Source organism: Amblyomma mixtum, chromosome 5, assembly GCF_055824585.1.
Source record: "Amblyomma mixtum isolate Tamu chromosome 5, ASM5582458v1, whole genome shotgun sequence".
Classification (NCBI taxonomy): domain Eukaryota; kingdom Metazoa; phylum Arthropoda; class Arachnida; order Ixodida; family Ixodidae; genus Amblyomma; species Amblyomma mixtum.
Genome location: NC_143016.1, coordinates 181339689 through 181364663, shown reverse-complemented (window position 1 = coordinate 181364663; position 24975 = coordinate 181339689). Strand labels below are relative to the sequence as shown.

Sequence of the window (24975 nt, the reverse complement as noted above, 5' to 3'; positions counted from 1 at the left end):
CATTCCGCATAAGGCCCCGAAGGAAATTCTAACCATATACTGAATCACTGGGAGGTGACATTAGCCATATCTTGCTTAGTTTATGAAGTGAATACAGTCAACGAAATAGCTACATGTTAAGGAAAGGCCAATGTCATATTCGTTCAAAAAATGGTGATCGCCACCGAGTGTGCATTCATCGACCAATATACTTTACATGTGTTCTTCCTAAAGAACGACATCACGAATATAATTTAATTTAGGCTTGCAAACCGCCTTCAATCAAGCAGTACGTTACATCAGTGCAGAACGGTTTTCTGTCAGGGCAATCATGTCATTGCAAAATCAGCTCATTTATGATATTACATCCGTTATTAACAATTGTTTTCAAACAGACCATGTTTTTTTTATTTTCAACGTGGCTTTCAATTTTTTGCCACACGACTGCTTTCTATCAAATCGCAAAGAGCTTCCCTCCTCCCCCCCCCCCGCCCCCCCCAACACTTCTCTCACTTTTCCTATGCGCAGGTATTTTTGTACACAGTTTTGATAACAATAATAACAATGTTTTATTGCACATAAAGATACACAGTTCCAGAAGCAGGCCTGTCAAAGCCACCAGGGGCTTGAGGGACTAGGCCAGGCTAAATCAGCGGACGAGGGTGCAATAATTCATTCGCTGACAAGAGATGTTCGTTTGCAACTTATTTAGTCGGTTCGCTTTTTTCCTTGCGTGACACAAATGAACAACAAAAGTACATAAATATAATTGTGGTTGCAAACTTTTTATTTTCTTGATACTGAGGAGACCCGAGAGTACGCTAGAGTCTGAAGAGCCACTAGTAATAAATGGTTAGGCAAATTAGTGGGGCCCTTAGTTCCATTCCACAGTACACCTGAGAGAGTTGCATATTGTCGTTTGAATTTTTGTGTCGTTCTGGAAGTATCTAGGATTACAGTGCGAAGCATTTCAAGGAGTGACGCCAAATTAACTCCTTGGGACAAGTAAGCTTTGCTAAAATTATATTCACCTAAAATAATAATCAATCTCCCGAAACGATGGTATTAAATACTTTCCAACATGGTTCAAAGCTTACCTCGAAAGACCGGATTTTTTAATTTCAAAAATCAGGCTTAAGGTACCGCTCGGAATATACAGAGTTTGAAGTATTCCGGACATGAAATACTTATCCCAGCCGTATTTTGTATTACCTGGCAATCACTGTTTTCCGTTCACACACTCTGTTCGCAATAAACGAACCGCTATTTGTTTTTTGAGATATCGCGTCTACTGTGCTACATAAAGTCTGATTACTTTACCACTATGTATGCGGCCTCATCTAACGACATTTTCTAGTAGCGCGAATGCTTTCTTAAACTATTTGCTAACGTTAGCCCATTTGTTTTGTTTGTACGAGCCTTAACTTTCAGTAACATTCAAAATTTTTTGTTCTATATGCGCTCTACCTCAGGTCTCCATCTGAATTATCTGCTTGTCACCTCCCTGTCAGGTTAGCTGCAGTACCATTGTGCCTAGCTCCGTGTGGCTGCTATGCAGCTGCTTTAAAACCACCGCCAAATCCGTGGTGACCGCCCGCTCCATGATGGCCATGGTGTCCGTATCCACTCCCTTGGAAGGCTGCCGAACCGTATCTACCTCCGTAGCCGGCCCCGTATATACCTCCGTGATGGCCAGCTGCGTAGCCTGCACCACCATAGCCTCCCGGAGTGTAAGCGCCTCTGTAGCCGCCGCCGTACACTCCCCCGTATCCAGCTCGAAGTCCACCTCCATACGGTCGTGCCTGTCCAGCTGTGTACACTCCTCCAAATCCACCTCCGTACGGTCGTCCCTGTCCAGCTGCGTACGCTCCACCAAATCCACCTCCGTACGGTCGTCCCTGTCCAGCTGCGTACGCTCCACCAAATCCACCTCCGTATGGTCGTCCCTGCCCAGGTGCGTATGCTCCGCCAAATCCACCTGCGTAACCTGCGTACGGTCGCCCATATCCAACACCTCCGTACACTCCTCCAAATCCACCTCCGTGCGGTCGTCCCTGTCCAGCTGCGTAGGCTCCTCCATATGCACCTCCGTACGGTCGTCCCTGCCCAGCTGCGTACGCTCCGCCAAATCCACCTCCGTACGGTCGCCCATATCCGGCACCTCCGTACGCTCCTCCATATCCGCCTCTGTACTGCCCTCCGTACCCGCCTCCGTACAGTCCTCCGTATCCACCTCGGTATGCTCCACTATATCCGCCCGGGTAGGCGCCCCTATATCCTCCGGCATAGCCGCCACCTCCTCGATACGTAGGAGCCGCAGCGCCAGCATATGCAGGTCTTGCATAACCACCGGCTCCTCCAGCAGTGGGCGGAAGCACGACAGGATTCGCGTTGAATACTGCATCGGCGCTTGCTCCTGGCGCAGTTCCCGGCTCGTTGGTGTCGATGGTAGCTCGGAAACCATCATCGTCAGCCACGTATGACACAGTGCGAAATAAACCGTTGGTGTCTCTGAAGCCGTAGGTGCCGGTCTTGGCGTTGTTGGCGTCTGACTGCTCGTTATGGAACAGCCGGTTGCCGAACTCGTCCGTGGTATCGTAACCAAAGCTGTAAGGCTTCCATCCCTGCGGTTACAAGGAGAAGTTACGAAGAATCGCTATACTCACAGTGCACGTAATGCTGCAAATCGTTGTGGATACCAGGGCGGTATTCAGCGACGATTAATTCACCTATCAGCATTTTTGGCACTTCTTTGCGAGTCCGCTTACTGCGATATCAAACACGCGGCTAATCAATAAGAGGAAGGGTAAGAATTAATCGGGAAAAGAGTCCTTTCAAGCTGCGGCCAAATTCTTAATCCTTTGTTAGCGCCTTCTCCTTTTTCCAATATGATCTTCACTTTAGGTGTACCACTGAATCATATTATCCTAATATTTGCGATTTCCACATTTGATACTGAATTGGTGATGATATAAAGCCCTCTTTTGCAGATATTAATCTATAAATACACTTGACGGCCAGCAATTGCGGAAAATTGATTTAGAGATGCAGGTAATCAAACTCCTCCTAAAATTTTCACTTACAATGAAAATAGCTGTTTGTAGAACATGTCACTTACGCATTAACATCAGCTACATTTTATTATGAAGTAGTCTTTGAATTTGTAAATTCAGATATTGATTTGCTTTTCTACCCAACAGTTCTGAAATATTGAAAGCCTGTAATAGTGTTAAGAGCATCCGGCACTTATTAAAAATTTTAAACCTATGTTTTACCTTTACATCATTTTTGTATCCTGGCTTCCCAGCGCCACTCACCTCGCCAGGCGCTCCGGTGGGGACGAAGGCCCCTGCAGCTCCAGGCGCGAACGCAACGGGACGCGCAGCTGGAGCGAAGGGCACGGCAGCGGGTCGCGGTCTCGGGCCCACCGCAATTGCAGGACGTAATGGAGTGGCGGGGGCTAGAGGGACGGCGGGGGCTAGAGGGACGGCCGGGGCAGCAGGTGCAACGGCCGTAGTAGGTGACACAGGGGCTGCGGTAGTGGTGGGCCCAGCGAAGTCGTCGAGGTCGCTAAGGTCTGGCCGACCATAGCCGTTGACCGCGTATGCGCCAGCGGCCAGGCACAGTATCACGAGCTGCAATGTGAAGCATGGACGAACAAGTTGCTGAAATTTCTTCAAAGAGTGAAATAAATTACCAAGAAGTGCAGATATTCGGTCAGTGTTTGAGTTGTGAAGGTGTTTATTCATTTATTTATTTTAGTTATTTACTCTCAGGGCCGAAGCATTACAGAGAGCAGTGGGTGATACACAACAAAAACAGAACAGGTAACGCAGCACTACAATGTAAAATCAATTACAGCATTCTTAAACAAGTCGGCGTTTGTAATGGAGGCAATGGAAGCGGGAAGGTGGTTCCATTCCTTAGCAGTCTTGGGGATAAAAGAGGCGAAGTGTAAGTTAGTGCGACCGCTGGGTTCGCCCACTATGAACTGGTGGTCGCTGCGGGATGAAATGTAAGATGGTGGTACGAGCAACGTATCTCTGAGAAGATGATTTGAATGGTAGATTTTGTGGAATATGCATAGACGGGAAATTCTTCTGAAGGTATCCGGTGGGCAGTTCGTACAATTGGCTTAGTGAAGTCAATGCGAGTGTTGTCTTCTCAGTATCTTTATATCGACGGCACCGGCCGCCTGAATAAACTGCCCTTCTTTGCAGCTACCTGAGCAGTTAGTACGGGAACGTACCTAGAAGCCGCTAGTGCGCTCTTTGAAGTTTACGGGTAGATAACACAATTTTCTGCCATATTTTCGCCATGGGTCATGTAATTACTTGGAGGGATATAGGTAAAAAACTCAACTCAGGCTATTTGGCTAGAGGCTCGAAATCTATGTTTGATGGTTGTATTAGGCTGGCGCTTAGCACAAACATCGAGACAGACCACATTTGTGAGCTTTAGTTCAATTAACACCCGGTTGTATAAGCAGCCGGTATCACTCGTCTTTGGAGCGACATCTAACATATCTTGGGGAACATAGTAGATCTAACTCTTGGTGTCACAGCTGTATCACTTAAGCCACAGAAACTAGTAGGATTACTAAGTATTATTTACAGGAGCGTGGACGACTCCACGACAAAGAAAAACACTTAAATACAGGCCGGGCGCACAACGTGCTTGTTCCTTTTTTTTCATCCCTTTTCGTTCTGTTCTAACAAAAAAGAAGTCGTAAACTAACGGGAGCAACTTTCTCAGATCGTGATTTTGGGAACAGTCCTGCCGTAACTGTTAATCGTTTGTCGCACACTGTCGACAGCCCTCAGTATAACAACCAGTGGAATTTTTTTCTTACGCAACGCGCCTTCCACATCAAGACTCGTGAATACTGCGCTTTGCGCGCTTGGAACAAGAGTTGAAATATGTGCATTGTCTGCAGTAGGACGTTTATCCACTGGTGCACTTCAAAGATTATACAGTTATTCCACATAGAAGACCATATCTTTAACGGGTGTGCTTTCTGAAAGAGAATATTTTTGCCTTACCGTTCGAAGCATGGCGGTGTAACGCACGTCGGACGTGGTTCCACAGGAGATCTGCCCAGCACAAGCGTAAACACCGTCGTATCCGAAAGTAGGTTCCGCAGGTGCAGGTCCCACGGGAATCAGAAACCTTTGGGGGCAACTGTGTGGTGCTGGAGCGTCTGGACCCACAGCTAGCTTATAAACCGCGGAAGGACCATCCGCGAAAACTTGTGTTTCTCTCTCTGACGCATTCCCTCTCTCTCTCGTGCTTACGTCACGTGGCTCCACCTACACGATCACACATGTTGGACCACCGACATTCTCCTCCCGGGCTCCGCGCGTTGTTGCTAAACACGTCGTTACAGACGCGTACGTTAATCGCCAAAACGGAGGACCTTGTTCCAGAATGCGGCAAGACGCACACGGATCCTCAGTCTGCTTTGCATGCGCTTCTTTTCTTCTTTATTTCCCGCTTTCTGCTTTTTCCTTGCTTTCTCGCCTCTTGGCGGCAAAAGTCCGACAGTGTCGTCAGGCAGGGAAGCAAGCTGTTCTCTCGTGCGCAGCCCTAATGCACGAAACAGTCCTTCACGTCTCATTCCTCCAGACGCAGAAGGAAGGAAGGCTATGCAGAAAAATGAAAAATACAAAAGGTAGTGAGACGTTTTGTACACGCTTGCGTTCCGGCTCCGGAAGATGCGCAATGCGTGAGTACGAAAGCAAGCTGCACAAAGAAGAGTAAGGAACAAGCAAAAGGACGTGGCCGCTTCTGTCGCGGGCATGAAAATTGGAATTTTGTGGAAGCACTCGCAACAGCGCAGAGATTGCGACTACTTAGACCACGACGTACAGACACAGATCCACATTTGATTTCGCCAGGTTTAGTACGTGATTTGTCTTTTCTTTCTTTCGTATTAAGAAATTCAAGGAATTCGGGGAGGGGGGGGGGGGGGTAAGCATTTCGTATCATAGAGTCAAGGAGTAAAACAATTTGCTTCGTTTGTGTTAGGCGTGGTAGCAACACTTAACCATACTGTCCATACAGTAAGCTGAAATCCGAATTATGGCAAACACATTGTTCGATAATGCCCTCTGCAACTTGTTTCTGATGTTGTGGGAAGGAGTTTTAACACACTTTAAGGAGTCAGCATAAATAACACTATCACATAAATATGCGTTTGTTATCTTTCACTTGAAATTTTTTGACATGACGTGAGACAGGGTGGCAGGTATCGTTCTAAGGAATCAAAAATAAAAATAATTGTTTTGGGTGATGAGGTTAACGTCCAAAGCGGCACAGGGTATGAGGGACGCCGTAGTGAGGAGCTGCGGAAATTTCTACCACCTATGATTCTTTAACGTGCGCTTACATCGCACAGTACACGGGCCTCTAGAATTTCGCTTCCATCGAAATTCGACCGCCGCGGCCGGGATCGAACCAGCGTTTTTTGGGTCAGCAGCCGAGCGCCATGTTGAAAGGTTAAACGAAAGCGCGTGAAACGAGCTAACGTCGCCAAGGTGTCTCAGTGGTTATGACACTCGGCTGCTGACTTGAAAAACCCGGGTTCGATCTCGGCCGCGCCTGTCAAATTGCGATGGAGGCGAAATGCCAGAAGCCTGTGTACTGTGTCAGTGCACGTTAACGAACCCCAGGTTGTCGAAATTATCTGGGTTCTTCCACAACGGCATATCTTATAGTATGACTCGCATTGGGACATTAAACCCCATGAACTAAACTAACTAAAAGATCATTCAAACTGCAGCAAACTGCCGGTGGTTGATAAGCGGTTTTGACACTACGATCGCGTGGAGTCGAGCTCATACTTCAGTTTTCAGCTGCCCGCCTCCGAAACTATTTTTTGTGCACCTTAGGATCGTCTGGATAGTTTTCGGAGATTTTTTCGACATAGAATAGAAAGTATATTTAGAACGCAAAGCTATATTTGGAAAAATCGAGTTATCACGATTTTTTCAATCTCGAGACCTGCATCCCACTAAGGTGACGCCGTCATGGACGTGCAAACCTTCCATCATGAAGCAACAACCAGAAGCTATATATGCTTCTTTGCAACTAAAATGACATGAGCCGCAACAAGTTAAACACCAGCAACAGAGAGCTATCGGCAAGAACTTTCAAAAGGAATGACGATGAGCTGATGGCTTTTGTTAAGACACATTTTCTCATGTAAACGTCAGACGTTAAACTTAAAAAAAAACAACTTAAAAACTGTTGAAAAATTGCAACGAGACACACGCGAAAAGTATAATCTTCCAATATATACTGTAACCATCGTCAAACATTTTTTGAAAAGAAATAGAATATCAACGAATATTCGAAGAAATTGAGAATACAGAGCAAAAAAAGGCTAGAATGAAAGGGCACCTCAGTAAAAAACACACACATTTTGTATAGACTTATGGGATAGTGGGGGTTTAAGGCCCTAACGCGACTCAGGTAATGAGGGACGCCGTAGTGAAGGCCTCCGTAAACTTCAACCCCCGGACCACATTGCACAGTACGCGGGCCCCTAGAATTTCGCCACCATCGAAATTCAGCTGCCGTGGCCGGGATTTAACCTGCGTCCTTCGGGTCAGCAGGCGAGCGCCAGAACCAATGAGCCACCGTGGCGTCTATATATTGTGCACAGTTATGAAAAAACGATGTAGTATCAACTGCAAGCGATTAATTTATTCTTGTTATAAAAATGGTACACTGGATGAATGCGTTAGAATTCATTCAGTGTAGAACTTCGGGTAAATGATGATTTCGATCTCCTCTGCTTCCTAATTGCTAATGGTAAATGTGTTTAACGCAGCTCAACGACATAATGGTTCTTTAAAGTCACAAACCTGTTTCTAGCGTTCGGGTCTTCTATCTAAATTGGCGATGTATTTTGGTGTGATATTAAATGGTGATACATTTGTTACCACAAAAATTTTAAGCATGCTCTTACGGCTCATTTTTCCAGGTTCTACTTAGCAGCTTTCTTAAAAGGTGAGTTGGTTATTCAGTCATTTGATATTTCCTAAAACCTATCTCACTGCTTTCCTTTCTGTCGCTTTTATTTTTTGCGGCTTGCTTAATCTAGAGTGTTGATCTTATGAGGGTGTTTTTAGCTAGCATTTTGCTTTCCAGTAGCAACTGCATTGTAAAAAAACTTGCACCCTTAAGTGTGAATTTCCGTGTCTATAACTCCTTCGTTTGCACCCTCCAAAAGGTGTGCAAAATGTGCCTGTCGCACCCGTAGTAAGGCTGGGATCTTTACAGTTTCCCCTTTTTTCCGACTGATTTGCAGTTCCCTCCCACAAGGGTGAAAAGTATGCTTGTCACACCCATAGTAATGGTGGGATCGTTAAATCTGCAGCCTTTTTCTGACTGCTTTACAATTTCAGAGGCTCTGAATCTTTTAAAAGACGCTGGTTTTTTATTTTTTTTTCGTTGTGCAGTCTTGGACGGAACCTGAACCTTCCCTGCGAAGAGCTGCTGACGACCCGTCTAAATCTGCACTACACTTACGGCATCCCCAACAACAATCATAATACTGAGAAGTGTTTTTAACGGCGCTTCTGAGCCTGTTTGCTGTGGAGTCGCATTTGTTCTCTCTGAAGGATGTTCACGGCGTCATTTTTCTCAATTTACTCAAAAAAGAAAAAAGAGTTTGCTATAGGAGGCCAACGTTCACAAAACCCGCTCACACAGTAACATGATGCTATAATGTGCCACGTATTTTTGCCGAAGGAACATCAACAGGGTATGAGCTTAACTGGAATGAGTCATACAAAGCTACTGAGGCAACAGGGTTCTACACAAAAGACACCACTGCTGCACGAAATAGCAGCCAGGACGCGCATACTTTCTCCAATTTTTGATATGCCATTCCACCGAGCCCGAATTTGGAGTCAGTGATGCTTAGCACTTTAGCAGAAATAAGTTAATTATCCCATTATGGGCTCGCAAATTGCAGTCATAGGTTCTCGCATTAAGGCTGCAAGTATCTCTAAATGGAAAGCTCGAACAGCTCGTATCGTTCTAAAAGTACGCATGATTTAACTGCAGCAATGTTATTTCATAAGTCAAAGAACACCCGTACACCCTGTGGGGACTTTGCCTCTCGTCTTCCCCTTTGGTTGGCTTCCCTGCGATGCACCCTATTTAGCTTGGTTAGTTACCTTAACTAACAGGGGATGGCGCCGGCGTCGCAGCGACACGAGCTCCACGGATGGCGTGATTGCTGCCCGTGCGGAGGAGGCGACCGTCTTCGGCCCGGGATTTGACCGTCCACGAACTTGTCGGCGCGGAGTCCACTCTCGGCAGCGGACGAAACCTCGTGGGGACGAACGTCCCCCCACATCTCATCTCATCGAATCGTCATCCCGCGTTTCGTTGCTAGCTGGTGTTAATGTTTTTGTAGCAATAATACGTTCTTTGTGTCAGCCAGTGTCTTTCCTTTCTTCCCACAGAGCAAGGCCCTCCGTGGTCGCCGTGCGCTCGGTAGCGTACGCGACCACGGGGTGGGGTCGGGGAGTATTGAACTGTGTCAGCCGCGGTTAAGCGGGGATAATGCATTTATCTCCCTAATTAAAACCTCACAACCCTTATGCATCCTTGCGCCTGATGGTGCGTCAATAACCCTGCACCCGTGCGCGTTTGAAGGGTGCATTGATGCATAAAGATGCTACGTGCTCAGGGCACTCTTAAAGAGAATAAGTGTGTGAAAAGGGTGCCCTGATTAGGGCTACACCTTTAATTGGGGAAATTGTTTCACTGTGTGGAAGACAACTTCTGAGGAATTGCAACATTCGTATGATGGCTGCTGCGATGAAATTTACGTGCCGATAACACCTGGAGTTATGCGTATCTAGCCAAAGAATTTATGTTCACTCACTGTGGTTAGTAGACTATTTTCTATGGTGTAAAGCAAATATAGCCTTTTTTTTTTTCGGCGAGAAACCGCATTTCTTAATTAGAGAGTTTTAGTATTGCGGGCTTTGCGTAATTGCGTGCATAGCGGAATAGCGGGTCCTGAGTGCGCATGCGCAGTACGCTAACGGGGAAATGGCGTTAGCGTACGCACGCAATTTTCAGAATTTAGCGTCGCGGCAGTTGCGGCTTTTGCGCCCTTAGCGTGGAAACATGGCGGCGTCCTTTCAAGTGACAGCCGCCCGCTTCAGCCGATTCAGCAGCTCTTGCGATTCCGGTCGGCATGTTTACCGGCAACTACTGGTGTTGTTGCTTTTCGCTATGACTTACCTTGCTTCGACGATAAAGTTTAAGCTGCAATTCAGCCCAGTTTTTGAGATACGCTCGCCATTCTGGAGCGCGCAAGCCTAATGGAACCTCAAGCTGCACTGCTACCGTCTGCAACGGCCCGAAACGCAGCAGAAACCTAGCAAAAACGTCTGGAACGAGACAAAAATAGATTTGGAGGCTTTTCGCGGTGTTTTATGGATTTAAATTATGTAAAGAGAGTTTATATGAAATTTACAAAAGTTTTTTGAACATTAGACGTCATGTGACGGCAAATATTCTTGCTCCAACGGCTTGTAGTTAACATTGCCTTTACTAGATGGCGCCACTGTTTTACGTTTCTATTTCATTTTTTTTTTCAATTTCGGTGTCAGTTTGCTGACAAAAATGAACGCTGCACTAATAATTCGTTCAAAAAACTTGAAAATATACTTTGGCAAGTTAGCGGCAATGTCAACGATTTTAGAAGGACCGTTGGTATCCATGCCAAGCAGATGGCGTTTAGCGTTTTCAAAACGCTACACTAAAACTGTCTGTGGGGATAAGTTGCTTGCGGCATGCTAACGTAATTTTCCTTATGTCCCCTATGACGCTAACGCTATACTAAAACTCTCTAATATCTAGTGACATTTGGAAATCTGTACCTCACTTTGATGCACTTTTTAGTGCGCTGTTTATGGCGACATGATCTTCAGAGAATCAATATCGCGACAAAGAATACAGTCATCTGCGAAAAGGCAGATATTTGCCGAAAATTAATTTACTAAGATCATGAATAGCATTGGTGTCAATATTCAACGTTTCGGTACACCAAAGGTAACCGCTACTGTTGGTGAGTTTTGGTCCTGTAATTGCACAAGCTGTTACCCATTTTTTAGGTACCCATCAATCAAGTCTACACAAGTTGATCAGGGAATGTGGATTTTAATTATTGATTAGTTTTGCATAACCAACCAGATCGAAGGCTTTAAGAATATTCAAAAAGATGCGGTTCATTTTATTCTGGTTATAAATCGAAAAGGAAATGTCCTGCATTGGTTCCAGTAGGTGAGCAACCGTCGATAACCATTCCTGGAAATCATGCGGAAAAGGTGAAAAAAACTTTTTAATATGAGTTCAAATGTGTCAGTACTAGATATATACAGACGCTCCGTATTAGCCACATCAACCTAAAATTACAAACATAATGTTTACTACATGATTTGTGAATGCGAATGACTTTTCATTTATGTTTTTTTGCTATTGTTAGTGATTTGTTAATACACGTAAGCATTTCGCAAAATACTTGGAGTTCCTTATAAAAAATATTAGGCATATTATAAAGCCCTATCCTTTTCTTGAGAATAATGTTTAACAGAAGGTTTAGCACCATCGATTCGTCCACTGATGGTGTTTGTAACCTATCTTTAACGCTGATTGGTCAAAGTGTAGGAAGCTGTTGCCTCCTCTCGTAAATAAGGATTGGAAGTGGCTGTTAAGCTTGCTTGTGGTATTTGGCTGTATTTGGCGGTATTGGTGGTAGTTTGGCTGTATTCCTTTGTTACAAAGTTTAATTAATTTTCTTTGGCGTTAAGGTATTTCCAAAACCTCTTCCGGAATTTTTTTTTATGAAGTTAGGAACCCAGCGGATAAAATAGTTATTTGGCATTTCTTTTTGATTTCATATCGCTGATAGCTACACTAAGCCTTGTTCTGTTTCTTGGCGGATATCCCATGTTAGCAATGGGTGATGTATTTTTGTCACTTTTGTTTGAATTGACGGAACCGAGATACACCAAATGCCTCCCCCCCCCCCCTCAAAAAAAAAATTAGCATGTAAAGCATATATCGTCACGATATCACAGAACAATTCAGCGTTCCTACGCTGTCCATTGAAAGGCGGCTGGTCTCAGGGATATACAGCAAGGTTCAGCGTCCGATATTGTGATACTACAGGCACTTGCAGCCGCATGCGCTGATACACATGACACATAAAAAAAAACAGAGCAACCAGGTAACTCGACTCATGTGCTAGCGTTGTAGAGGCTGCGCTATACTGACTATTCGATGTTCGTGCTTGCTGCTACTGATCAATTAGCCCATGAGCTTGTTCTTACCGTATGCTTTCGATGGTCGCGTTTAAATCCAACATGGCCGAAAGTCAAGAATTGTAAGATGCTCTTTTGGGAGGCACAATTTTAAAAACCGAGGAAGCCGAAGAATAAAGAGCAGGAATAAGCAGACGTTTAATATGCCTTTGCTTTGCAAAATGCTCTTTGAATTATGGCCCTATATGATGAAATCGAAAATATGCAAAATACAACTGAGGTGGTCGTCCTGTAAAGAACGCTCCCTGCCACCTTCCCACTGCTCTTCCAATTGGGTCATACACAGAGAGTTACAAATTCATCTGTCAATAACTGAAACACTGGCTGGTAATAGCCGGCTTGGTCAAGGTGCTTGAGCATTCCCCTTTTTAATCCCCCTGAACTCAATCTGTAATATTGTGACGAAGACGAAGCTGGCAGTGGCGCGGGACGGAGCGCCCGCGCTAGGCCAGCGGCCATTAAATCATCTCATAGACATGGTTCACCACGTCTCATTCTTCGGCTGGCCTAACATTTGGTGTGAGGTGCTGGGGTCCCTTCATCGCCATCCTGGTCCCGGAGCTTCGGTGTCCTGCGCCTGCCGTGGACGTCGGCCGTGAGTGCCTGGTCCGCGCCGCCCGGCCGTGCCCCAGCCCGCCCGACCTGAACCGACCTCGACGCTCACCCCAGCCCCGTCCCCCGCCCGGACCACACTACACGACGACCCAAGACCTGACGGACCCAAGACCCGACGGACCCAAGACCCGACGGACCCAAGACCCCACCGACCCAAACGTGAAGACACCGTCCCCCTGCCTCTGCCGTTCGGTGTGTCCAGAGACCTCGGCCGTCAGCTCCTGGCACCCCACAGCCCGGATGCTTCGTGCACCAGGACTCATTGTCTCATCTTTCTCATCGTGGCGGCCAGCACTGCACCATCTTCTACATATTGTTCGATCCTTCCCTCAAGACTATCGCCTCTTCGCCGTCTGTTCGTCACCGATCGGGACGATCGCTCGGAGGCCCCGGGTAGTGTGACGAAGACGAAGCTGGCAGTGGCGCGGGACGGAGCGCCGGCGCTAGGCCAGCGGCCATTAAATCATCTCATAGACATGGTTCACCACGTCTCATTCTTCGGCTGGCCGCCGCGTAACAATATCGTACAACGTGAGGGGTAACGTACGGATGCTTTTTCTCAGCTTCCCTTTATTCTCCGCAGTATAGACAACCAGTGTGACGCGCAGAAGGGCTTAAGACAAAATGTTTCACCTGTGCGGTTGCTTAAACCCGGCCTTGCCACACTTCCGTAGAAAGGTAAAACAAGCGTAAAAAGTGCGAAGGAAGTCACGCTCCTAAAATGCGGCGTGAGCGTGGTAGAAGTAACTCAAAGACTTGCGGCATGTCACGCTCTTGAGTCTCTCGCTGAGCTGACGCCGTGACATCAAGAAATTAAGTGTGCAGATTGTCCGCCTCCTCTTGCACCAGCATCACCTCTGTGTTTAACACGCATTTCTTCCCACGCTTTGTCGACTGAGCGAAAGAATACTAAGCGTAAAAAAATGATGTGATAGAAGAAGAATAGAAGGACAATATCTTTAATATAATATAAGTTTAGTTTAGTTTATGGGGTTTAACGTCCCAAAGTAACTTAGGCTATGAGAGACGCCGTAGTGAACGGCCCAAAAAATTTCATCCACCTGGGGTTCTTTAACGTGCACTAACATCGCGAAGTGCACGGGCCTCTAGAATTTGGGGTTCATAGAAATTTTGACCTCCGCAGCCGCGATCAAACCCCCGCCTTTCGGGTCAGCTGTCGAGCACGATAACCACTGAGCCGCCGCGGCGGCCTAATATAACATAAGAACCCCAAAGAAAGGTAGTTCCGATGTAAAAAAGATTTTTCTCACCGTCTAAAGAGTAAAAGAAGTCAAGCCCGCCTAAACGTTGCTTCGTTGACCCCAGATAACTTCAGAATTTTCTGCAAACGCGTGAACCCAGCAAGCGGAGAAGGAGCGAGGGACACACTAAACCCCAAAACCGCTTCTTTCATTGCGTAGAATGCGTAGTGCATTCCATATCCATCATGCGCGATGTTAGATACATAGGCAACCACGACGCATACTGCTACGAAAGGCTCAAAGGGTACCTGTACAACATGGAAAAGGCACTGAATGGGCAGCTAGGACTGAATTCCAAGGATCACAATTGCGCACCTTCAATTTCGCGGTGCGAAATTTAGCGCTTGCACGAACGCAAGCCGGTGCGCCAAATTATCGAGGTGACAGAAATAGCCCGAATTCACAATCAGTCTATAAGTGTTCTTGAAATGTTTCATCCTGGACGGAGGCCCCAATTTTAACCTTTAAAGACCGATTCACACGACGGTCCGTTCTCCCGCGGCCCGCGCGTCACGTGTTCATGCGTCCCCACACTGAGCGGCGCGCTGCCGGCCGCGGGCCGGCAGCGCGCCTCTCAGTGTGGGGACGCATGAACACGTAGTGCGCGGGCCGCGGGAGAACGGACCGTCATGTGAATCGGCCTTAAGGCGGTACGTTGCTCGGCTTATAGACGAAGCCATAACTCGACCTCTATTAGTTTTATATTCTTTGATTAAAGCATCAGAATGTGTATGTACTACGTCATGCCTCTCCAATAAAATCACTGCTGAACTTCATTGCTCGTGTTGTGTGTCCCTCTTCGTTTTGTCCCAGCTTTCGTGTGCGCTTTTCGTTCACCGTAAAAGAATGAAGTGAGAAATACGCATAAACGCATATCTACTGTGCACAACTTGCTTCCAAGCCTCAACTCGCGGAAAGCACACGTTTTACACTTCATCCTTTTAGCTTCAAAGACTGGTTGTATTGTTACGCGTTTTCAAGATTTCGCTCAGGCACATTCAATTCGGCTCATTCCTGATAAATAAATCCCTGCAGGGCACACCGTACTTTAATTGATAATAGGGACAACTCCAGCTGTCCTGAAAATATCTCTTAATTCTGATGTAACCCAGGAATAATGAACGATGTTGGTATGAACATATTGATAGAGATCGTTCACCTTTCCGAGACGTAGCAAAATTTTGCTTTCAAAGGTTCTCCTGCGCTCGTCACGAGTAGTTAAGGCAACCTTGAGAAACCAATGGGGGTGTGCTTTTTAGAATAATTGGGAGGCATCTGGAGGTTATAAAAGATGTCTTCAGAACCTATTAATGGGAATGTTGTAATCTGCCCATGCGTAAAAAGAACGTGCTTTTAAAGCTGGTCCTTTGCTCACAACGAGTATTTGAGAGTGCCATGAAAACGCAGTAGTGCGCGATTTTGACAGTATATAGCAGGAAACTACAAGCGTTCCGAGGAAGGCTTAGCCGATTTATTGATCGCTATGTTCTAATCATACGATAAGGGGAAAAATTGTGTTCATAAGCAACTTCCCTCTCGAAAAACCTCTAGGCATGTATTTGCGTCTATGGGAAAAAATAAGATGGTGGTTACCGCTGTGTACAGCGAGATTCAGCGGAGAGCTTTAAAGTATTTACATTTAACGATATGTTGAGGAAGAGAATATGAGAGCGACTTAGTGTCTAGATAGCTGTAAGTGCTAGTTGTAGTTTTTCATACATACTTGCTTTTCGACTACCTTTATTCTCCAGTCCGCCGCTTAGGTGCACGGCGCCACCGATTACATTCTCCTCGGCTAGCAAACCTCGCTGCAGCTGCGCCATGTACATTATTCTCATCATAATCTGCCACCTCTTTCTACGCTAACCGACATCGGGATAGTTCCCGTAGTAACCAATTTCAGGGACTCTCCTGCGCTAGTCCAACTCTCCTCCTTCGGCGGTAACTACATTCTGGACAGTTACCGCGGTAACCATCTTCTGATTACGCCTTCCTATGCTCTCGCCATGCTCTCTTCCTTCCACAGTAATCTCCCTCCTCCTTCCTGGGTAACCACCTCCAGGTGGTCTCCATGGGAACCACACTTCCGTTACGCCTTTCTACGCTCTCCCCATGCCCTGCTCCTACCAGTGTAAGAATCATCCGGGAGGTTCCCGTTCTTTGTCGCAGTGTACTTTTGTTTCTTTGTTGCCATTGCATTTTGTTTTGGCCGTATGTCCGGCATTCATGCTACTACTAAGTACCTTGTATCCTATGTATAATTTCGCCTTTAAGTTTTGCGTTCTACATTAGTTTCTTTTTACTTAATCTTTTGTGTCTCATGTTGTATTAATTAGTTCCTTTTGCACATTTTGTTGTTCCTTGCCCCCATTACTCAATGCCCTTCGGAACCCTGTAAGTTGTTATGATTAAATGAAATAAATAGCCACCGGTTGCACCATTTTATCCTCTCGACATCACCTGCTTCACCCATCGTAGCCATCCTCCAGTTGGGGATTCCTACACTGTGGTGATACCCTCTTCCTTTCGTGGTAACCAACCTCTTAGTGGTCTCCATAAAAACGCTAATGCTTTGTTATGGGCACTAGGAAGAGCCTCAGCCCACTAGGAACTACTAGAAGCGCCAGTCCCGTCACCTTCGTCTCCTGTGTCAGTCGGTTGTGCCAGCGCAATTTGTTTACAGCTTGAAACCATGAACCAACTTGCCCAGCAGAAATATCTTGAAACGCAGGTAACGCCGACGACTACTGCGCCACTCTCCAGTTACTACGCAGAAACGAAATCCATGTACGGGAGCTTAACGGCGGCAGCTGCAAAAGAAACAGGCAGTGCTCGTGGCCGTTCATTTTTTGCGTTGTCGTGGCAGCCGCAGTGCTTTTCGGCGTGATAATGCCATAACTACTATTCAGTTTCAAATATTTTAGTAGGTTCAAATGACAAGAAACGGCACTTGAAACCATGAGTAATTGCTTACCCCGTACTGTATTACTTACCTGATCTAACGCGAAAAGAACGCAGACTAACGTTTTAACACATGCGTGTATCAAGCAAGCCAGAGCCACCGATACTTTCGCAGTTATCAGGTTCTCTTGAGAGAAGATTTTTTTTTGAGCAGCAATGCTTTACTAAGAGACTATATTCTTGTCCTGAAGGAATTGTGTATCGGCCATGAATTGGGATCTATCAGCAGTGCATAAGAGGGAGCAGAACCACTTTCAACGCGAGAGCGTTATCGCTCGCGTTCTGCAGAAAATCGAGCGTCGCCGGCAGTGTCGTCGTCGTCATCGTTGTCGGCGGCGTTGTGAGTGAAAAAGCAATTGTTTCAACTGCCACCTCGGACACGTGACCTCACGACGTCGTCACAACCTGCCCACTGGAAGCTGAACAAACTGCGCACCGTGGCAAGCGGCAGTTAAGTTAATGATTGGTCGCGAGAGTTTGGTAGGGAACAGCGACCTAGTTCTCAAAAGTCCTACAGGTGGCTCTGAAAACGCTACCTGCCATCGCAGGTCAGTCGCGCATCGCTCAACCGCTGCTACGCTGCACCTCTGCGCCAGGGCTGGTAGGAGGACTCCGAGAGATCTATAGTTTAAAGTAGGTGAACAATTCTGCATATATGGGCATTAACGGATAATGAGATAATGGCGTTATAATGCCCATTTGCATTATCGCTCCATTATCGCAGTATTATTGCTATTATGGTAGATGTAGCTTAGGAACCCCCTCCGGTGTTTTGAGAATTCACGATATTTAATAGTTAATGTGTGTTTGGCTGAAGGTGTAGCTTTCCAGGTGTCCTTTTCCGCGCATCTATCTGAATTGCTGGCGTAACCAATAGTTGAATCTCGAGCGTCTGCTCATAGCACCGAAGTGCGAAAAAAATTGGTGATGGCTTCATGGGTGGTGTGATTTATAATTTCAGCTACCTTCCGCCAAACAACGCTCGCTAGCTATGCCTAGCTTTGTCGGTTGCGAATGTCTATGCATTGGAAATATGCGGCCGTCGTGGATGACCTCAATGTGAGCCTCCAACCGGCGCTAAGCGCTGCGGAGAAGACTGAAAGTCGTCCCATTGTCAATCAGCGATTACGTCACATCTCTAGGCTATATCAATAAGGCCTCGCATGTTTACCTGCATGTTCCACTCATTCTACGCCTTTAAATTCTTCGAATTCTAAAACTTCTTTATTCTCCCTTTAATTTGCATACCACCATACTACGTTTTACCTTCCTTTTTGCCAATAGATAATCTGGCATCTTTGCATGAAAAACTGCGATGAGTTTTTCTATGATGGAACTTACGATCAAAATATGAATTGTAGATATTACTTATGCCCTTAACCAGTAGCATAAACTGCTGCACATCGGCAAATTTCAAACAACAGCTACTGTGTTCCCGGTTCGGAACTTCATAATGGTAGGTTCTCCCTTTCTTATAAACCATTACCATCATCATCAGCCTGACCACACACACTGTAGGGCAAAGGTCTCTCTCATGTCTCTCCAACTGACTCTTTCCTGTGCCAGACAAGGCCGCCCTTTCCCGGCAAACCTCTCAAACTTATGCGCCCGCCTAACTTTATGCCTCCCCCTGCTACGCTTGCCTTCTCCTGGAATCCACTGCGTTACCCATAAGGGCCAGCGGTTATCTTCTCTTCGCATTACATGCCCTGCCCAAGTCGATTTCTTCGTACTGATTCCGACCAAGACGTCATTAACCCGCGTTTTTCCCTCACCCACTCTTTCCGATTCCGGTCTCTTAACGTTGCACCTTTTTCTTTCCATAGCTCTGTGCGTTGTCCTCAACTTAAGCGGAACTCTCTTTGTTAGCCTTCACGTTTCTGACCCATAGGTGAGTACTAGTAAGATACAGCTGTTGTATACTTTTTTTCTTGGGGGATATTGGTAAACTGCCATTCATTATCTGAGAGAACCTGCCTTATGAGCTCGACCCCCTTCTTATTCATCTAGTTATTTCCCCCTCATGATCCGCATCATCGGTCAATGTCCCCTAAGTAGACGTAGTCCCTCACCACTTCCAGCGCCTCGCTACCAAATCTGAATTGCTGATTCCTTGCGAGGCAGTTGTATATTACCTTAGTTTTTACTGCTGTATAAATTGTTATTGCTTGCCTGTAAAATGCATCTGAAACATTAGCGGTGACTACGAACAATCATATAATGCATTGTGCCTAAACCTGGCCCTGTACGCAACGGCGCAGCCACCTATACTCTGCATGGATCTTGTGCAAGGAATTCTGACGACTATAATGCGAAATAGACTCTGCATCTGCACCTGACAGTGCATCTGCATCTGGCAGTACTGTGCGAAGTGAATTCTAGTTGGCAACGTTGATTTTGCATTGCACGCAAGCATTCTAGAACCAGACATTTAAATTGCTGGAATCAGAACGCTGCGATCGTTGAGCCCCAAAGAGCAATCTAGAATTCGGCACAGCTTGCATGTTGTTTAGCTGAAAAGCACCAGGCAGGCGGCAATAGTAGCTTCATTATTTTTACTCGGCATTATACCCAACGGAACTTGTGTTCCTCCTGAGATAAACGGGACGTGGAATTCCCATCCTGTCTTGTGTACACAGTCGTCCACACACCTGTTTATAGCGCTCGAAAGACGCGCCGGGGAGTAGGCTTGTGCCATTTATGGGTGGCCTAGGGCTCAAAAACCAGGCTTTATCGGGTATGCGCGTTACGCGTATATTGTGTTTAGTCCTCATTGCTTGGAAAGCTGCACTGCGCGCGCCAGGTTGCCGTCATTGTCATAAAGAAACAAAACAGAGCTGCGCTGAAGCGACCTATACAAATGTGTGGTCTACTTTACGTATCTGCTAATGGTATCCGTGCTGAACATAAAAAATTTTCGTCGCTTTTCTGGTGACCAATTCCTGAGAGGTGCGAATTCAAGTATTAAAATTATGGTTTGGCTTAGGTTTTGATTTCTTTATGGGATTTAACGTTCCAAAGCTACTCAGGCAATGAGGAACGCCGCAGTGAAGGGCTCCGGACTGTTTGACCACCTGGGCTTCTTTGGCGCGCAGTGACATCGCAGTGACAGACAGTACGTGGGCCTCTAGCATTTCGCTTCCATCGAAATGCGACCGCCGCAGCCAGAATTGATCCCGCTTCTTTCTCGTCAGCAGCCGATTGCCCACAGCACCTACGCCACCACGTCGGCTGATTTTCAAAGTGTGATCAAAGTCGAAAGCACTGAATAGCTTTGTCGGCAATAAATAGTGTCTAATACAACGGTGCCTTACAGCGGCAGGGCCAGTTTCTTTTTAACATTTTCAGATTATAACTGGACAGTTACAGCTTAGTAACTTTGCGGCATTCATGGCGTTGTACGTAGTATCTCTACAAAGATTAAAGTGTGGCGACATTAAGCCATCAGTGGGAATATGTGAAGTCACCGGTCACTGTTGATCAAAATTATTCGTCACCACCGGTAGGCGCTGCCATTGTTCTGTGATACCAATGCGCTTGGTCAGCTGTTCTTCGTAAAGGTGCGTTTATAGTCCGACGTGTTCAGCGCGCAGGCGAGCGTCGCCCGCAGTCTGTCGCGCTACGCCGGTTTCGCTGCGCCGGCCGGAGCGCCACCCCTTCTTTACTTCGATGCGTCCAGACGCCGCGCGCCGCTTCGGAGCATGCGCAGAACGACCGCCGATCGTCGACCGGCGGGTAGTTTGAATTCCGTTCGCGCCTTTTTCTGCGTCGCCTCATCCGTTTCGTTCCATTCACGCCATTGCGGCTACTATATGAAATATGGCTAGGGTGTTATCCGCGCGACAGAAACTTGCTCTCGTGTTACTAGTCCACCGCTTGCGGCGAAAGCGCAGGCGCTCAATGTATGTGCGAAAGATTTTCGCACTCACGCCGCTCGCGCTGGCATCCGCCATTTTTCTCCGCGCGATGCATTGTGGGTCGACGTGGTCGGCGGCGCTGGCGCGCAATTGGAGCAGGAGCCAAATCTGCGCCGGGCTCGTCGGGGCACGCTGGCAGCCGCCGGTTGCGTTGGCCGCTGCAGTGCGTCGAACTATAGACGGAGCTGTTTTCACCAACGCAACGCAGCGTGCGCGCGCGCGCGCGCGCTCGCTTGCGTTACGTCGAAATATATTCGCGCCTTAAGGAACAACGAGCCCATTAAAGAAATTTAGCATAACTTAAAACATTCAAGGTAAGCCAGGGTTATCACCGCAATACACTTCAAAGGCACGCGTGCACTGCCATAACTTAGCTAAGTGTTGGTTGGATGACGTAACATTCACGAGACAATAGTCATATCTTTCCGAAAAAGTAAACATGCAACATTATTCCGGCTACATTAGCTTGTCAATCAAAGTTAAGCCATTAGCTTGGCACTAATTTACCTTCTTTTGGCTCTCCTCACTGAACCGTGGCCTATCCCACGTCGTGGGTATGTGCCATGCCACCAAGGCCACAACAACAACTGAAACTCACGGTGGCCTGCATTAGCAGCAATTACCACTCAAAAGCAGCATAAATGCGGCGGTGCCTTAGTACCGCATGTTACAGTTGTACGAATATAGCAGGGACAACATCAAGCGTGAGAAGTGTCTCACTTCCTATGTTGGAACGGCTCCGTCAAGTAGGAAACGAAGAGGGTCGCAGTTTTCGATGAAACAGGGCCTGAGACAGCTTCGTCTGTAATACGATAATTGTCACATTTGAACATGCGACGACTGACTTTTCCAGAACCTGAGCTGGAGTTGGAAGCCAAGAAATTTAGGAACAACTAAATGGTGACAAAGCTGGATTATGTCTCTGGCCTGTTACTCCATTTTGGTGCAAGGGGGGGGGGGAGATAAAAAGACAGATATATAAGGAGAAAGAAGAGATGAGTGGTAATTTATTGACTTGCGCACGTGGTGAGACGACCTGTAGTGACAGTGACGGTAAATATGCAACATGTGGCATGTACGTAACAGTGACAATAACGGGTTCAACCGCATTGAAGAATGGCATAGCTGTCGTGAAAACCGGCATATCTACTCCGGCAGCGGGAACGCACTGGGTACCAACCACCTGTTCGACCATCGCTCTTATCGGCTCGTCTGCTGTTAACTCTCCTGGTCGACGCTGACCAGCCGCAGGAGAACGCGACAGTAGAGAAGGCCACACGACGTTGTGCCCTCCTTGTTGAGCGTCATGCACGGTTCAAGTGAAGGTGCACTAGATGGGTTGAGCACTCGGTATTACGCTGGTGAGGCCTGTTTTTCTGCAGAAGTGCAAACAATAGAAGTGCAAGATGCCGGGCTAGTTGGTAATCCATGATGAAATAACAGCGCAAGGAACGGGACGAAAACACGAAGGAAGAAGACACAGACACAGACACAGACACAGACACGGGCAGCGCCCGTGTCTGTGTCTTCTTCCTTCGTGTTTTCGTCCCGTTCCTTGCGCTGTTATTTCATCATGCAAACAATACTCGCCACGCCGCATATGTCTCCTGAGAACTTGCCAGACACGGCCTGAGTGGAGGCATAGGCGATGGCTTTTGAGCAGCAGAATAACGAACCCGTTCTTCTGCACTTGCCAGTTCATCGTTTACAATGGCCGGCTTGTACTGCTGGAGTCGGCGTCTTCTGGGGCGATGGACTGCTTTAGACGCCTCCTTGTGCGCGTAGCGGTCTCTCACCATTTTCTTGAGCCCTTTCACACATTCCCTCGAAGTTACCTCATGTATTCTATCAAAGTTAGCGCACTTCGCCGCCTCTACTGTGCACACAGGCCCATCGTGGACCCCGGCGCAACCCAGACGTGTTGTTATGCTTCTGCAGCAACGCTCATACGGCCAATATTTTGGAACTTGGGGCACTGCCAAGCCGTTTATTTTATGGAGAGAAAGAGTGCCTCGCAGCGCCTTTCCCTTCTAACGCGACCTTCACACCTGAAGGAAAACATGTACAGCGCAAAAAACAGCGCCAATCCTGTTGTTTGTGTCTTCTCTGCTGTCCCTGTTTTTTTGCGCTGTATGTACTTTCTTTAAGATGAGCCACCGACTAGCCCATACCAAAATTTTGATCGACTTCACACCTCGATCGTCTAAAGCGGTGAATGTCAATTATTTGGATACTAGATGACAGCAGCTTCCATAAATACCCATTTTTAGTGTCCACGTCTACTTCAAAAACCACACCAGCTGTACTTCCGTCGACGAAAGCTGAGCGCGCCCGATTACGGCCGAAGTTCGACACAGTCTTCAAGCTATCCCACATTGCCAGGCTGGCAAAGTCAAAAGGGAGAGTATTCCTCCTGGCGGTTATGCAAACTTCTTTGGCATGCCCAGAAACGAGTTGTTCAAGACATGTTGTATGAGTTTGCCTGTGTAGGCAGTTCAAATGTTCGGTGACCGCGACAGGCAGACGGGTATCATGTAGGAAATTAATTGCCCACTGCAACTGGTCCTGCTGGGACGCTCGGTGTGCTCAGGCTCGGACACTCTAGAAAGCCTCTGGAGCTTCTAGTGAGGCCCCGGCTCACGCCCTAGGTGTATCCACCGTCTGTGAGGAGAAGAAGGTCGATGTGCCCGAGAGCCTACAGGGGAGATAATCTTGGCCTCGTCGCAGGCCTGAAGCTCGAGAATGGCTGCTGATTTCAGACCGCCGGCAGTTCTAATGGCCCAGCAAAATGTTGAGTTGGGTTAGTTGGCGTGGATTCATGGTAGAAGAGCGCCAAAAACGACGGACGAGAGAAAGAAGAACACAGGACGAACGCTGTAAGAAATATGAGTCAGCAAAACGTTCCACACGCGCTCGTCCTGTGTTCTCCTCTCTCTCTGGTCTTTGCTCATTGGCGCTGTTTTAACATGCATCCATACCATTTAGCGCAACTCAACGTTTTGCTGAACCACATTTCTTATGCAACGGAGTCTTTTCTCTGTCACAACGCTCGTGTTCTCCTTTCTCTTTCCGTCGTCCTTTGGGCTGTTTTATTATGAGTTTTAGTGGCGTCGTACTATAAACGGACAAGTCGTTCCTTGCGGAGTGGCCACTGTCTTTCCTGTTGTGTAATAAAGAAAAATAATATCGATCATAATTTAAAGTTGTGTGTGTGTGTGTGGGGGGGGGGGGGGGGTAAATGCCAGTGCATGCATATTGCTGTAAGCGCATTGAAAACATCAGTAACCTGCAGTGCACTCCCCGTAAGCAGTTTATGGTTTCATTAGGCATGCTTGTTAAAATGCTAGGACAGGATTTCGCGTTCCTCATTAGTTCTTCTTATGTTCAAATAGCACTGCCCGCTTTGTAAGATACTCTAGTAAAAGAGTTGTCAGTTTTTAGGGAGTAAACATCCCAAAACGACTCAGTTTATCAGGGACGCCGCAATGGAAGGCTTCGGTTAATTTCGACCACCTGATTTTATTTAACGTGCCCAGACATAACTACACATGTGATAGAACACGCTCCTCCTTCTCAGCAGCCAAACACCATAACCAGTGGGCCACCGCGGCGGCTTGTAAGACACTCTTTATGGGACATTTTTCCATCTCCTAAATTAGCTATTCCTCTCAGACTCGTACCGATGTCAAACAATGCTAAGATGATGTTAATTCTCTATGAGAACCGTGGTTTAAAATTAGTCGAAATCAGGTTGTTGGATACGAATCAAATGTACCTCTTTTTTCCGAATGTTAGCAAAATCTAATCAGTAAGTCGCAGTGGCATAGCTGTTGCGTGAGCTGTTTGCAATGGATATGTGTTAGTGACATGCGTTTTTTTACTACAGCT

At 46.8% G+C, this 24975-nt stretch overlaps 1 protein-coding gene across 1 annotated transcript; it reads right to left on the bottom strand.

The window, feature by feature from the left end:
• Positions 1 to 1529: 1529 nt before the first annotated feature.
• LOC149344994 (uncharacterized) lies at positions 1530 to 22395 on the bottom strand. The gene is made up of 5 exons (XM_089547343.1): positions 22330 to 22395; positions 21686 to 21691; positions 3297 to 3614; positions 2141 to 2603; positions 1530 to 2017 (listed from the first exon to the last, which is right to left on the bottom strand). The coding sequence occupies exons 1-5, from the start codon at positions 22393 to 22395 to the stop codon at positions 1530 to 1532; spliced, it is 1341 nt and encodes a 446-aa protein (XP_089403469.1).
• Between the last annotated feature and the right edge of the window lie 2580 nt (positions 22396 to 24975).